The 17,672-nt window shown below is 33.4% G+C and overlaps 1 protein-coding gene across 3 annotated transcripts; it reads left to right on the forward strand.

The window, feature by feature from the left end:
- The first annotated feature begins 1,091 nt into the window (after window positions 1-1,091).
- On the forward strand, window positions 1,092-17,471 carry LOC132759828 (uncharacterized). 3 transcript variants are annotated; one of them, XM_060751684.1, is made up of 4 exons: window positions 1,092-1,227; window positions 5,731-5,848; window positions 7,089-9,699; window positions 11,724-17,471. In XM_060751684.1, exons 2-4 carry the CDS (start codon window positions 5,834-5,836, stop codon window positions 11,762-11,764), a joined length of 2,667 nt encoding a protein of 888 aa, XP_060607667.1. In that variant the 5' UTR covers window positions 1,092-1,227; window positions 5,731-5,833; the 3' UTR covers window positions 11,765-17,471. The 3 variants fall into 3 exon arrangements, with proteins under 3 accessions (XP_060607667.1, XP_060607666.1, XP_060607668.1); XM_060751683.1 differs by lacking the exon at window positions 1,092-1,227 and adding an exon at window positions 1,737-2,095; XM_060751685.1 differs by lacking the exon at window positions 1,092-1,227 and adding an exon at window positions 3,770-4,238.
- The last annotated feature ends 201 nt before the right edge of the window (window positions 17,472-17,672 follow it).

Below are 17,672 nucleotides of genomic sequence, written 5' to 3' on the forward strand. Positions count from 1 at the left end.
GGATCAGATTTAAAGATAAGTTGACACTAACTAGTAGGAAATGTAGCACGGTTTCCGCGTGGGTTTGTATAAGAACTTCGATCGCATTGTCATGAAACCAAACTGTTAATATGTATTTGAAAGTTACACATTGCGTAAATTGAAAAAAAATATTAGTTTTCTGTCACTTGATTGTCATTGAAAAATCACATTTTGATATAAAATCAATGCCTTTAACACTGATTTATGTTTCTGTTAACCGTTGATCAATTTCACCGCGATGTGATTATCGCCATTTCCGGTTTAAACTGGACATGTATATAATTATCGTTATCTAGTAATAGCAGAACAGCGTTATCTGATAGAAGACAGATAATATTTATGCTTGTTTAAGTCTATGTTTTTATGTGCAACTATAAAGGTCGGTAATTCGGCTGATAAATCATGTCAAAAATATGTAAAATAACGACAGGATGACGGTATTATTGCGTTATGAAAAAAGGTTAAAAACCGCTTGCCTCGAGGCTACCTATTTGCTTAAACACCGTGTGCAGTAGCGCATATAATAACAGCGTTGCTATTGACAACCGCCGACAGTATAATTATCTGTGATGTTATCTATAGCGAGCGGATACGTTGCCTAGCAACTATCGCTTTGTTGTTAAGTACGCACTTGTGTGGGTTAATGTTAAGATTAATTTGAGCGAACTAAAATCGATAAAAAGCACACTTAGGAAAAAAATGGTATCATGTATTATTTACTTCAAATTATGAAATACGAAAGGATATATTTATATTCTTATTAAAATATAAAAATTTCATTTGTAAACGTGTCAAAATCAAAGAAGAACATGTAATTTTAAACTTATTGTAAATCTTAAATTTTGACCAATTTTAAAAGAATAGATTATATAAATTTCGTGTAGAGAAGCATAATTATTATCTCGATAACATAGAAACACGGGCCGAAAAAAGAAAATTATTTTGAACCCCCTTTGTCCAGAAATTATTGGTAATCGATAAATGAAGTTACGTAGTATGCAGTTCAAACAAAAGCTTACTTATTGGTTAACCCACATACGTCTGTGTAACTAGACAATATTGGCGTATTGCCAAAGCGGGGGATTTTTTATGGGCGGGATGTATTCATTTGGTACACGTAAGGCTGAATAGTGGGTCGAATAAAAATATTCTGTGACAGTTTTATAGTTTAAAATTGGATGTGACTAGTGGGATATGTGTATTTAGGTATTGTGTGCTGGATTATTTATTTGACCTTGAGTTATAGATCGAAATGTCCCTATTTTTTATTGGGTCAGCACCTTTTTGCTCTTATAAATATTTACAAGTATCTATTTGTAATTCTAAATATATAATGGCTTTATCATGAAAATTATGATCGTGAAGCCTTTTCATTACGTCATCAATGTTAAATAAATGACGTCATAAATTGAACAATGACGACACTGTTCGGTTCTTAGTTGCGAAATGACTACGAGAAGGTATTTCAATTATTTTAGCTCCCTGTTTACTTATTAATTAAAACAATTAATTTATGTGAATATAAACAGATTTTAAATTCTTTTGAAAATGTAATTCAATCAATTTACAGTACAAATATCAGCTAGTAAAAGAGTATTTCGAACATGAATGTACATGTACAGATTCAGGACTGCCGATCGATAACGGATTACTTTATTCTTTCCAATACAATAGATCGCATTTAAAGTTTCGGCTGACTGCCTTGCAACAATACAGTGTTTGTTCGTATTTCGCACAAAAACACCGTTTATAACCAGACGACCTTTAATTCTTTACGATTACATTTCACGCTTTAATAACGTCAGGCCCTTACCACCGAAAAATTGGCACTGTGCCCAAACCAATAACCGTCGCAAGCGATGTATAATTCTCTCGTAAATCTGACTGCGTGTTACTCGTGTATCTCGACGTGTTTAATAAATCGTGTAAAGTCGCTGTGTAGTGTTGTATAGTTCCCGCGGAAATGTTTGGTCAACATTTAATGATTTATAGTGTGTCATGATAATTTTGGAGATTCTTAGTGTTTTGAAATGGCGGATTGGCGTAATTGAAGGTTGATTTAAGTTTGCTACGCGTAAGTAGGAACTGTTTAAATATATATTTTTTTAATCTGCATTTTAAACTGGTTTAAAGCGCCTGTCTTGGCGTATACATAGAATTAATTTCCTTATCTATGAAGTGTATGGTAATTAGTTTAAGTATTTTGTTTGTTGGCTGCGCGCTGGAAATAGTGTACATCAATACCGTAATGTTCTTAATAAACGTTGATATGTTATGTGAGGAAAAAAAAACATTACCGTAACATTTCTAATAAACGTGATGCATTTTTTAAAAATTGTATATGAATCATAGAATGCATGCGTTTTGATTTAACGCCAATACAGTACTTTGGGGTGGGGCGGCGGCAAAACAGTGTGTTCTTGGAGGGGGTGGGCGGGATGAGGCGAAAGTAAGTCAGATTGCAAAATATATTTTTAACTTTTTTGCGACTTCTCTTTCAATTTTATTTTGAATAGCGAAATGTCTTTGAACATACTTTCCGGAAGTTCGGTTATGATGTGACACGCGAAACACGTGCTATTCAATATTGCAATTTGGAATAAATGAACACGTTACGATTAATGACGGAAAATACTTTTTGTAAGTTTTAGAGAATAATTGACACAACTTCTATGTACTGTAGATAACTTACTGTTTTAAATATTTTTTACCTTTTTAGTATTTAAAAAGTTTGAAAGCGTTGACTTGTATGATATTAATTAAATGCGATATGTTTGTTATAAGGACGTTAAACCTTCATTTTCTCACGATAATTTAAATACATTGTAATAAATGATATTATACATGTCCAATGTCCTAAATAATCAGAGATTATGTAACAGGACAAAAAGAAATTGATAACAACTATGTTCTAGTAATTCAATGTCCTAATAATCAGGGATTAAGTTAACTGGACTAGATGAAGTTGATAACGACAATGTTAATATAAAAATATTCACTGTATAGAAACACGTGCTGCGGTGCACTTCCTGTGATCGAAATTGTGTCCGCTTGCAATATTGAAGTGTATGATACATATTTCACGGAAATTAGAAAAAGGTGCTTGCATGCCTCCAAAAGCCATAGGCATTGAATTGTAGATGTTCAATAAATGATAGTGTTGTGAAAATTGAACTAAGAGAAAAATGCCTTTATTTCATAACTACTGTCATTGGTTGCATGATGTCCGAGTTACGTTTGTAAGAAAATTGCTTGCTCTAAAGCGTTACAAACCTTGCTTAGGCAAAGAGTGAAAATCGTCGCCGGGTATTTTGGTTTCTATTTAGCAATTTATAAGAATCTGTATCAGTAAATTTTACACGGGAACATTCTCATCGTTAAAAGGGGACTGGAGTTATCTGAGAGTTATCTTCATTGTTAACAAAGAGACTCAACGTATTTTTTGTGTTTTTTATCATTGTGATGAATGTGCATGACGTGAGTGACGTCACAATGCACATTTTCGAGTTCACATTTTCTTAAACTTACATGTATAATTTTGATCCGACAATAATAATAATTCGATTAAAATATTTCAATAATTTTAGGTCTTTAAGTCTTTAAGGTGATTAATCTGTCGCATACCGTAGTTATAAATAGAAATGTTATGCTCCGCATCTGCCATGGGGATTTACAAGATTCTTACAAAACATTTTAATACATGGCTACAGTAAACCCTCGGCTAGGCTCTTTAAATTGTTATATCTTTGTTTTGTTCGTAATACAACACCCTTTTTAGGTTTTCATCGCAATATGAATAAACCTTTTAAACATGAATATAGGATATATTTTCCGTACGCTTTATTTGGCAGGCATCCAAATTCTAATGGCCTCCGGCTATGCTGTGTAATGGATCGATAAACAAGTGTTTACTGTCAGTGTTTAACAGTTCACAGCGGTAACCAATAGCAACGCGCTCATTAACCAGTACTTAGACTTGCGGTGATTAATTTCGCCGGAACTGGTTTAAAATTTAAAGATATAAATTCAACAATTGTGTGAAATGAAAGTGATTAATCGTGCATGATTTTGATTATTGAAAGTCATTGCTTATCGGACATTTCGATATAAATTTAACAGTCAATGTAGTTATTGGTATTAAAACGACGTCGTACATACAATATATGACGCGACCGCCGTGACTCGCGACATCATTCATAAGGACGCATTGACGTCATGTAAGCATAAGTTTTCTTTAATCTTGCAGTGAAATTTTAATGGTTTTGATATCTAGGTAAAAATAAGTATGTTTGGAAAACTTGGCATTTTGACAACTACTTCACAACCCATATCGTAAATGATGTTTTTATGTAGCAACCCCGAAATGCATTTGTTTGTTTTTCTCTAAACTAAAAAGTATGTGTTTTAAAACTTATATATATCAGAGTTTTTGAAATAGAAAAGCCCCATATTATAATAAAAAAGGCATTTAACATATGGTTATGTACCATACAAACATGTTTATAAAATTAATAAATTAACAAATACCTATCGGAAATTTATTTTTAGATGGCGCACCTTTAAACTACTAAACAATTTCAACAACGTAGTTAATTTTTGGCTTTGGGCCAAGACAAACATAAATAATTTTTAACCTGGTGTAAATTGGCACGCGTCCAAAAGTGCGATGGCACAGACATTATCAGGGAGTGAGAATATACAAGAGATATGGCGGTAAATTTATAGAAAATGGCAAAACATTTTGCTGTACAGGCAGACTAAAATATAGTTCTGTGGTTCTGGGCAACACAATGTTACGTTATTACTAAATCTAAGACCAAAATTAATTGGAGAACAGAAAGAATTAGTAACGTATGTAATTTGTAATTTAAGTTTTACAAAATGCGCATATTTTGGCAGCAAAGAACGGTTAGCATTGCTGCAAGTTGCATCTATTATTAGGTTCAAATTACCGTATTGATTCTATTTAGCACACGCAATTGTGTTGTTATACCAGCAACAACATGAATTTCGTTCATATTCAACTTTAAAAAAGTTTTTTTCTTCTGTTTATTAATTGTCACATATCAGGCGGCAAGTTGCATCCATATATTGGAAGATGGAAATTACCGTAGTTATCATAATAACACTAGTAAATAAAGCAAACATGAATTTCATTTATATTCAACTTAAAGGCAAATAATGCCTCAGAAATCCAATTGAAATATCAAACATGTTTTATAATTCTTACATAGATCAATTAGGACACTTACAACGAAATAATAATAACGGATATACTCACAAATTCTCAATTCAATTCATACTGATTTTAATGCGATTCTTATCCGGTTTGAGTTATTTTTGCCTCATTTTAAACAATAAAATGATTATTCTGGGGGAAAACGGAGTGGGTGAATGTTTTTAATCTTGCAAATAAATCCATCAGAAGGGTAGACAAATAAATTCGACAAAAATAGTTTGGTCTTGTTAATAAAAAAAACATAGTGACGTCCCTTTAAATATGACGTAGTGAAGTCGCTTTAAAGCACATTATAAATCGTTTGATGCAGTGTTCTTAAATGAAATTATAACTCCATTCATAAATTTGTTCAAGCTCTTATTTTACTAACTTACACACTGAGTATAGTAATTCTTGTTTAGATGCGTTATCTATCTATTATTTATACACATTTATATACAATTATACATGTACATACTTGAATTTTTCAGAGGCAAGACTTTGTGATGTTCCTGAAATCGTGAGCGCATAAATTGAGATGCTGATCCGTGAATACTTATCTTGAATGTTTGCAGTATCTTTTCCATTCCGGGCATGACTATTGGAGTGGTAGGTTACCTTTTCTTATAGTTTCAATGACGTCAAATGATTCATGCGGAAATAATTGGGTATTATTGTGCCAGACAGAAAAATTATTTCGTAAGCTGTACAATACAGTATCTGGTAAAATATGATAAATAGCTAATCACCCATACACATTTAATCATTTTATTGATACATAAAGAATAAATACTTAAGTGTACAAGTTTACGTATTATAGATAGCGTTTTCTTACGTTGACATAATTGTAATTTTTCTTTATTCAGTACATAAAGTGTTCTTAAGAATATGCCTGATTTATAATAAATAAAGACATAACTACATGTACAATGAACTTATTAATAGAGAATCTAGGTTTATAGATTGCAATTAAAAAAAAAAGAACATACTTTCATGCGGACATTTCACTTGATTGACACTATGAACTAGCTATTACATACTTTATTACTAGGTCTCGCATTATAACTTTAAATAAATGTAGTACCAAAACCAGAAATGTACAACATAAAATTCGTCCGAAGTACAAAGTTTACATTTATGCGCTTTCGTCGCTCCAATCTGTTTCTTCCACCTGCCGACTATTTTCCAACTTTAATATTTCTTGATAAAATCACAGGCAGTCGGTGTGAGGCTTGGATATTATACATGTACATAGCATACCACTCCCATTTTTTTGATACTTAAATATTTATTTATTCAAAATGTTTTTAAAACATCAATTTTTTTAGTAAAACAGCAATAATACACAATAAATAACACCAACAGCGATGAATTTTGGGAAAAGGTTGGAATTTGGGAAAGGGCAGTCGTGAAAAATTAAAATTGGGAATTGTAGAGTAACTAATAGGAATTACTAAACACATAATGAATGAAAGTATATCTTCCATTGATAACCATTGTATTCATATTTCCTTGTATACTTTAACTTAATTTCAAGTTGATTCCCTTTTGAACGAAAATATATTATTTTCAAAGATGATAATTGGGATTTTAATGCTTCTCAATTGGGAAAAGAAGAAACATATATATTTACGTAAGAAACAATCATGTGCTCATGCTATGAAGTACAACATATACATGTATGATGTATTTATGTTTAATTGTGCCCTAGACTTGTTCAACTCACAATTTTCTGCCTTTGTGTTTGTAACAGTATTGTGTTTTGTGTATATAAATAGATTCTCCTAAAGAGATGATTTTTGCTGCATTTATTGTTGCTTCTATAAAAGATCAATTGATAATTTTACAGATTATGCAACATCCGGCTATCAAAGCAGAGCGTGTTGATCTGTCGTTGATACCTCCCAGTTACCATCAGCAGCAACAGCTTTTACAACAACAGCAACAACAGCTGCAGCAGCAGCAACAACAAAAACAGCAACAACAACAAAAGAAACCATCCACCAATACTGTGGCTGCCAATGGAGATACGAGTATTGAAACGCAACCAGATTTTCAAAGCATCAAAGGCGTGTTTGGTTGGACAGTTGTCGACAAGATCAATATCCCGTATATTTTACGTAGTGATAAACAGTTTGTTTCAGTGAGAATAGTTGAAATGAAGTTACTAAGCCGGTATCCGAATTCGTATCCGGACGACCTTGGGAAGCAAGCGCCTCTCACTAGTTTCTTTATAACAGCAAACGAAGCAAAACTTTTTAATGAGATTAATCTTCAGCATTGTGCCGGGGAGTATGGTAAGAAAGAGTTTACCACGAAAGATTTAATAGTATTATTGTCCGATTTTATCAATTTCTATAATCTTGTAAAAAAGACGTTTCCAGATGCAGCAGTCGCTAGGCAAGAGGCCGCTGAAACTGCTGGTTGGTTACAGATTAAAAATACGGTAACTCCGTATATAAAGAGACTAGAAAATAAGTTTGTACCACTGTCTGTTATAAAATATGCTGCTGGGTTATTGACTAATGAAAACGTGAGTGGTCTTCCGCCAACGAAGAGAGAATGTGAACTGTTAAACAAAGCGTGTAAAACTGCAGGTGTTGAATTTGTGTTTTCTGACACTACAACGAGACTTATAAATATCAAAGACATTCTTAAGATATCGCCAGTTGATATCATTGAACTGCCGTCAAGTAACCCTTTGAAACATGCAACTTATATGGAATTACCAACGACGAGCAGTAGACCTGTTGAGAAGCCAAAACTAGCAACGTCGCCAGTTCAAAGTACTATTAGACCGCAGAATCAACCATACATGTTCCAGCCTGGTTCCCTTGAAATGATACGAAATCAATTTCAGGGAGCTGGTACTAGGCCGGAGCAAAATGGTGCCCGGTTTCAAATGCCGCCACAGGCAGGATTTCCTGGCAACATAAATCCTCGCATGATTGATCCAAGAATGGCGGACATGTACAGGTTTCAGTATGGAACAAACAGTAGGCCTATAATGTCCAATGGTCCTCCAAATGCTAGAATAGGCCAAATGCCTCAGTATAATCCATTTGTTCCACAAATGAACCCTATGGCAATGCAGTATTATGCAAATATTCAAAACAATCAGAATGGAAGAAACCATGGACAAGCCTCACAACATAACAAAGAAATGTCTCAACAGCGCCCTATGAGCAACGGACAAGAAACTTCACCAAGAACTCAATCTAGACCATCCTCTGGGTCTGTTTCCCAGTCAGGGTCTCGACCACCGTCAACATCAAGGCCACCTTCAGAATCGCCTTTAGGATCTCCTTTGTCGCCTACGAGTTTCCAACAATTTCCAAGGTCTGTTGGTTTGTCTCCGGTTGCTGATACACTTACAGGAGGTCCGATGCCGATGTTAAATGGTGGTCTTGCGATTCAGCACATGCAGAATATGTGCGCGCAAAGGTTCCCAGTGTCAAGGGAACAGATACAATCATCAGTTGGTCAAAATCCACCATTCCAAATGGGCATCGCAGGGCATCCACATCATGATCCAAATGTTAATAAGCATGTACAGCTGCAATCTACAAATAATCCGATTCCACCTCATGTGCAAAGAACTATACCCCCTAGTGCTAATCAAGAAATTCCTGGACTGTTTAGTCCAACAGGTTCAAATGTTTCCCCGCCAAAACAAAGTATGCCAGGACGTGAAACCACACCCCTCCCGCCTTTGCAATTGATGTCGAGTCCGCCACCCGCATCAGTTACGAAAACCGTGTCTCATGATTTAACCTCTCCCGGCCAAATGTTAAGTCCCAGTTTGTCAGTTACACAATCCTCCGATGTAGTGGTTCCCGTCCTAGATGATTCAAGTACAGTTCTTTCAATGCCTGCACAAAGGAACCAGCCATTACCAACCACGATTTCTGCAGCAAAACCGCAGGTGTCACTCGTGAAATGTATAGAAGGTGCATGGCTTAACAATAAAAGCATATCGTGTCTATATTTAGAACAAGATGGTCGGAATGGACGATATTGTCTTGTAGAGGCAGTGTGTAAATTGTACTTCAATGGTTGTAGTGTGAACGAATTTCTTTTTGCGCTAGAAAACGTGTTAAATGTGCCATTAATGACCTGCAATGAAACGGAGGAGAAAGCTTTTATTCAGTATTATAGTTTACCAGTAGTGACTTTAAAGTGTAACAAAATGATAAAATTCGATGACCTGGAGAAGTACTTCCCGCAGTTGACTTACATGTTTCCCAGTAAAGAAGCGATAGCACAAAGTGAAGGTGAACCCGATCAAACTGACTTATCCGACGCTGTTGAAATGGCTGGTCATACGATTGGCCTTACAGCTGAGGAAATTGAAGCATCTATGCCGGCAACTATGAGTCAGCTGAGTGCGCATGTCGGGGAGAAACGGGCCGGTGATCCATTGTTAGATGGTATAGCATCTAAACACAAGCGCTTAGGAGGTAAGGTTGAAATGTTATTGCTTTTTCACTGATATATTAAGAAGGCAGCGCTGCCATAGAATAATTATTCTAATATATATTAATATTATATATAACTTTATATAGTAATAGTTGTAGGCGTTTAATAAATCCAGATATGACGGAATTTACATTGTTACACAATAATTCCTCATAAACCGATATATTGTGATGATATATAGGTAATAATAATATATTTATAGAGCTTTGTTATATGAATGGCCATTAATATTTTCTTTGTAAAGAAATAATGCAATTCATTTCAGCGGTCTCCGCTATAAAACTTAAGCTTTTTTATGCCCCCCGCCATGTAATGGCCGGGGCATATAGTGTTACCCTGTTCCGTCCTTCCGTCATTCCGTCCTTCCGTCATTCCGTCATTCTGTCATTCCGTCATCATCAGTTTCCGTTCATTATCTTAGTAACGGTTGCACATATTCAACTCAAATTTGACATATGGATATGTCATAAGAAAATACAGGTCAAGTTCGAATTTGGTCATGGTTCGATGATTTTTGGCAGAGTTATGCCCCTTTTACTTTGAAAATAATATGAAATTTTCAGTTTCCGTTCATTATCTCCCCAACGGTACAACCCATTCAACTCAAATTTTACATATGGATATGTCATGAGAAAATACAGGTCAAGTTCGAATTTTGTCATGGTTCGATGATTTTTGGCAGAGTTATGCCCCTTTTACTTTCAAAATAATATGAAATTTTGAGTTTCCATTCATTATCTCCACAACGGTACAACACATTCAACTCAAATTTGACATATAGATATGTCATTAGAAAATACAGGTCAAGTTCGAATTTGGTCATGGTTCGATGATTTTTGGCAGAGTTATGCCCCTTTTACTTTGAAAATAATATGAAATTTTCAGTTTCCGTTCATTATCTCCCCAACGGTACAACACATTCAACTCAAATTTTACATATGAATATGTCATGAGAAAATACAGGTCAAGTTCGAATTTGGTCATGGTTCGATGATTTTTGGCAGAGTTATGCCCCTTTTACTTTGAAAATAATATGAAATTTTGAGTTTCCATTCATTATCCCCACAACGGTACAACACATTCAACTCAAATTTGACATATGGATATGTCATTAGAAAACACAGGTCAAGTTCCAATTTTGTCATGGTTCGATGATTTTTGGCAGAGTTATGCTCCTTTTACTTTGAAAATAATATGAAATTTTCAGTTTCTGTTTATTATCTCCCCAACAGTACAACACTTTCAACTCAAATTTGACATATGGATATGTTTTTGGAATGCCCAGGCCCAGTTCGAATTTGTTCATTGTTCAATGATTTTTGGCAGAGTAATGCCCCTTTCACTTTGAAATTAATATGAAATTTACAGTTTCTGTTCATTATCTACCCAGCAGTGTTACATATTCAACTCAAATTTGAAATATGGATATGTCAAAGGAATGGGCAGGTCAAGTTGGAATTTGGTCATGGTTCGATGAATTTTTTGGCAGAGTTATGTCCCTTTCACTTTGAAAATAATATAGATACATCTTAGGAATAAGCAGTTTAAGTTTGAATTTGGTCGTGGTTCAATGATTTTGGACAAACTTATCTTTCTTGTTTCAGCACTCATACTTTTGTGGAAATGTATGTAGCCATTATTTTGGCTACAAATATGAAATATGCTATTTTCAAAAGGTTAAGACTGAATAATTTCAGTGCCTTCAACATTGTATGGAAATGGTTTGTGTTAACATTGAAAAGTTTTAAGGGCTTTGAACTTTAAATGAAAACAATAATTTGTGCAAACAAATTTGGAACTAAATATTATAACATCTGAAATTTTGGCTGCATGCGGGGGCATCCGTGGCATGATGACACATTTCTAGTTTACTGTAGCTGTGTAGGTTTTGTTTTATGTAGCACCTTGCAATCTTGAATTGATTACTGAATGGTATAACTATATTAAAGTTGAACTGCTTTATTATTGAAAATACCGCAACCGTTGAGAACCGCTTGATTTGTAGGTACGGCTGCCGAAGACAATGACGTCATTGTATTAGATTGAAGAACATGAACGACAAGGAACACGGACCAAAACATTACACCAAAGACCAAAAGATTTAAGAAGAAATGAGAAGTTGAAGAATAAATGCGTTGCCAAGGGGTGCTAAAGATCACAGCGGTGATTGGAAATGGTCTTGCGGGCGAAACAATCAAATAGACATAACTCTATGTACATGGATATGAACATCCTTTATGTAGAGGGTAAAACCAGATGATCATAAAGAGTATTGTTAACTGTATAACATATGACATCATGTTTAATGTGATGTCATGTTTATAAGCGCAACAAATGTGATATCATTTACAGTTTATAGATTTTTGGCAGAATATACTAGACTTACAATGTTAAGAAAGGGAGTCTCGGTTCTCGATTTTTTTCTGGGTTGAAGTCGTAAGATAGGCTTATCGGCTGTCAATAATTTTGAGATTATATTGTTTATTAAGATTTGAAATTGTTAGTAGTAAATGGAAAGGCGAAGTCCTGAAGTTGTCTCAATGTTATATTCAAAATGCTCGAGGTTGTGTCGTAAGCCGCAGCCTCGACATTTATTCATTGATAAACTGTCTCGTAATGTTTTGTTCAAGAATGTATGTTTTTTGTTCATGAGAAGATAGAAAAAAGTTGTCTTTCACATTTTGATCAGTTTGTACAGTTTTTTTTCAGCAAAATTTTGATTTTGATGTTTTCCCTATGTCACTCTTAATCTCGAAGTAACTTAATATGATACTTGTGTACACCTATGGCGTTTTAGTTTCTTTGCAACGGAAAAAATGGCGCGCAGGTTTAAACCTATTTTGAGGATTTTTAGACTTAAATCATTCATTAACTTAATACATTCATTGTACGATGATATTCAATCTATTCTGCAATTTTCATTGTTCATTCTCTTTTCTTATGTTTCAAAATCCATGGAAGACTACATAATTTTTTGCATAGTGCCATATTAAGTTGAACAGCAGTTGGACTTACTGGCATTTGAAATTAAATTCAGTTTTAATTCACAATAAAATAATAATCGACAGATTAACACAGTTGTTAAAAATACAGTAAACTTAAGAAATCTTCATCAGAATTTAGTAAACGTTCCTTTTAAATGTTTAGTTGACGATATGCTAATTTTGTCAGCTATAGTAAATATTACGGTTATTTAGCACATATTTTAACCCCTACTGCGATAAATATAAATGTATATATCTAAAATGGAATCGTTCAATATTTGAATCTGGACGGAACCATTTATCAATTATAGGGAAAATTTAAGGTTAGTATTGACTGAATAGCGCGAACAGGGCAGGCCATGACCAGACGGCACGAATGTACCGGCAGATCTTGGCCTGAACTTGTCGCCATGGTAAGAAACTTTTGGCACCCGCATGCCAGAGTGTCCAAAAACTTCTGTTTTTAATCTACCTGACTTGAGAGTTGCAAATACGAAATAATAATGAAGAAGCAAGACTTGGTGCAATAAGAGAAAACAACTTTTTGTAACCTTTGACCTGTTGGAACTGTCAATGATTAGCCTTTGTCACCAGTATAGAGTCTAACCAGACTGCACGTGGACCCGTGCAGTACATGATTCTACAGGTTAAGGGTTAAAAACAATCCGGAATACTTGCATGTTTATAAATTACGTTTGTACCATACCATATCATCTAACTGTGCTGTATTTGAAGTAGTGCTATGTTGACTTGTTTTGTATATATTCATTATTGTTTAAATCAAAATTTAGGTAATAACTATTGTTCTATTGCAATAAATAGGCAAAGTTTTCATGTTTTCTACACGTATATATATTTTTTAATTGTCCATGACATGCAATGTTCTTTTGTTTATATCCATTTGTTTTGTACACAATTATGTTCAAAATCTCGGGGCATTCATTCTTTTTAAGTATTGAAATTCTAAATTGTATGTTTTTTTTTGTTTTGAATGTTTAACAACAATTGTTAACTATTTAAGATTAACACATGCTTCTTGAATTTTATCATTATATTTAATTCTTATCATTTCCGGATTTAAAAAATAAACATACATAATGGTCTATAACTGCTTAGATGTGGTTTGTCTAAAATAGTGCACTGATGTGCAGCTGGGATCGTCGGATTCGATCGTCGGACTCGTCCGGAACCGGCGCAGAACTGGAAAAAAAATCGCCATTTGCGCCATATGACACTTACATTGCCGGCATGGTGAATTTAACCAAAGACCAAAATATAACGTAGTGTTTTTTTTTCTCTCAAATATTGTGAATGATATATAAGTATAAAAACATTGATTTGAAAATTATTAACGAGTTACACGTATTGTAGAAAGATAAACATGTGTTACATATGAAAAAGCCATATTGTTGTTTAAAGATGATGTATGTATATTTTTTCTGTTTCAATAGTCATATTACATGTATTGGTATATGGTAGTCAAAAATTGACTAAAACTTGGAAAGGCCTACGTAGTAATTAGAAATGACTATGGAAGTTTACATTTCCCAGATTTTGTAATATTCAATAATGACGCTGATTTGATAATATGTTAACCAACTACTATCTTTCTTTAATAAAACAAACATTATATCCTTCAAACGATTGAAAAATGGTAGATAAAAATGGGCGATTAAAACGGTATTAGATATTATTTTTTTACTTCGATTCTAGAGTGGCTTGTTAATTATGTTGGAATTTTCATTTAAAAAACACTATATTCACCATTTTACTGTTTTATTTTGTTATATATGTATATGTGTGTGTATAAAGATATGTTTTAGACAGTTGCATTTCTATGTTATGTGTGTTAAAGATTATGTACTGTTTATTTCGTTAGATCTAACTGCATTGACTTACAAGAAAAGGGGCATTAACTGCGAAAGCCAGAACTTGCATTTGATGTTTATGATGTTCATAGATACTTTATTTTTCACATTTAATCTCTATACGTTTAACAAATGAGCCGCGTCACAACAAAACCAACATAATGGGTTTGCGGCCAGCATGGATCCACACCAGCCTGCGCATCCGCGCAGTCTGATCAGGATCCATGCTGTTCGCTTACAAACCCTATAACAAGTAGAGAAAGTGATAGCGAACAGCATGGATCCTGATCAGACTGCGCGGATGCGCAGGCTTGTCTGGATCCATGCTGGTCGCAAACCCATTATGATGGTTTTGTCATGACACGGCTCAAATCTTGGGTTAGTCACAAACCCTGCAAACAATGTCTCTACTTTTGATTTTATATTCGTTATTAATATTTGCAACCAATATTTCACAAATCACATTATTTATTTTAATATTTCTAACTAATATTGTTACCAATATTTCACAGATGACGGTGTTTATTTCAATATTTGCAACCAATATTTCACAGATCATATTGTTTTCATCAATATTCCTAATTAATATTTCACAGATGACATTGTTTATTTCAGTATTCCTAATTAGAATTGCAACCAATATTTCACAGATGACATTGTGTTGATTTCAATATTCCTAATTAATAATGCAACCAATATTTCACAGATAATATTGTTTATTTCAATATTCCTAATTAATATTTCAACCAATAGTTTGTGCATAGTGATCAAAGTTGCCATATAATAATAGAATGTTTATGATTCAAAACATTATAACTAATATTTTAATGATTATAGATATCTGCCTTAATACTTTAGCCAATATATGGTCTAATATGGCTGTGATTATCATTTTTTTCTGCCAGTTATACAAATGCAACTTAATATGCCATAAAATTTGCTATAGAGGATGCTCAAAAATGATTCGAGAAATTTAAATGTGTTTGGAAAGAAAGAAACAAAAAACAAATTGAAATGCACGTATTTAACTATTTAAATTTTTTATCAAAGAATTCCCGCTCATTTAAATGACACAAGAAGGTAATTCAATTTAAAGAGCAAGCGGTAACGTGTATCCCCCCCAATGATTTACAAATTAATTCGTAAATATTTTTCTTTTACATATATTGTTTTACGGGGCAATCCTATCTCGATGGAACCATATGTACAGAGTGTAGTATTTCGTTATTTCTTAGTTGAAACTCCATATTTATTAAAATCAACAGGAAAAAAAACTGAAAACAAACATGGACGTTCTTTGGCCTTAAACCGTGTTTTAATAAATATAACCTAAAATCAATAAACGCACGTAAAGGTCACGCGACAGCGGGAGTTGAAAATCGATATTTCATCGACCGATTCTTCTCCGATAATTTAGCGGTATATAGTTACGAATTAGGCAATCAGTTCAGTCAATGCGTTAATTACAGGTTATATATTTTTCAAGCATTTTACGTTCGTAAAATCACTAACCAATTGAAAGACCCTGTCTCATTCAAGTGCTTTTTCTTCTTTCGTTTTAAAAGATTACTGGTTTTTGTTTTATTTCATGATATTATGATAAGGGTAGTTAGAAAAAAAAGAAAGAAACGAATCAAAATGTTTAATCTTTACAAATATTTGCATTATTATATCATACAAAATACTGCACGTACATGCCATATCTATTTTTAGAATCATTACATTTTTATTTTTCTATATCAATTACTTGCACGGAGTTAAAAGTTTCGCCATTTCCGTGCACATGTAATTAATGGTTCATTTTTGACTTACTGCCAAGTTAAATATTTGTATTATTTTATTGTAGAAGTTATCATAAAGTCAACAAAAGCTTACAATTAAAGCAGCATGCCTCCAGATTTAGGTTAATTTTCGTGAAAATTTAAAATCGTCATACAAATGGAAAAATGATAGAGAGAGAGAGAGAAAAAAACAACAAAAAAAAACCCCCAACAACCTTATGAGTTGCCATATAACGTATTCTAAGTTAGCAACAGGCGCTTAAAATTCACATAAATAGAATGAGATGTGCTTAAAAATGTGCCCTCATATTAACTATATATACCTATTCCGTTAGTAACGGGGTAAAACTGACGGTGAAAAAACGTATTTATCACGTGACATCACTTCTTTTCAATGTAATATAACCATTTCGTATTTATCTTAATGTCACTTTTTGTGTAATATAAATTCGTCGCACTTCATTAACTTTTATGGGTTTTCGTCATGTGGTAAAAACAATCTCTGTAATTATAGAATTTATTAAACTTTTCAAACAAAATATGTGACCACAATTTCTTGAAACCCGTTAATAACACATTGTAAAATTTTATATGGCAACTCGTGTGAGATGTAATATATTTTTTACTAACATTAACTCAATCAAAGGGTCGTCCTTTTTTGTCATTTTTTTGCATTGTTTATATAGGTTTCGAATATCGAACAAATACGTTTTTCTTCCTTTTAATAGAAACTGGGTTCGCTAATCTGGAGGCGTAAATCTGTCACTGTGTATTGTTTTATTAAAACACAAAAGCACGGTTTTGCGATGTATTCTTTTTCTTTTGTTTATTGGACTAGACAAAAAATTCATTGGCGTTAATTCATGTTACTATTTCAGTTCATTTTGACAAATGGGTAAAAATACGGTAACTGGTATTTTTATGTTATTTTTTTTCTGCGTAATACGCCAATCAAGAAAATATTTGATATCATATGTTTGTTCATAAATGTACATGTATATACATATATTTAAAACACACATTTTTGGTCCACAACTTTGTAGAAATGGACCAAGAAAACATTGTTGATAATAATTGTTCAATTATTCGTTTTTAATGAATAAAAAGTCAAACAACGCTATTTTTCAGTGTTTCTTTAATCTTTTGATATAGCGCACACATCTAGCATGCATACATGCACATTCAGGATTGTTAAATTATGTTATGGCGCGGCTCCAGGATTAGGGGATTCGGGTCGTAAAATTTAGACAAGGGTAATAATTATGTTGTTGACTTTAAACCACTTGCAGATTGCCGCTGTGGGTTCGAATCCCGAAAGTGA

Source organism: Ruditapes philippinarum, unplaced genomic scaffold (assembly GCF_026571515.1).
Source record: "Ruditapes philippinarum isolate M1 unplaced genomic scaffold, ASM2657151v2 ctg427_1_1_1_1, whole genome shotgun sequence".
In the NCBI taxonomy this organism is placed as follows: Eukaryota; Metazoa; Mollusca; class Bivalvia; order Venerida; family Veneridae; genus Ruditapes; species Ruditapes philippinarum.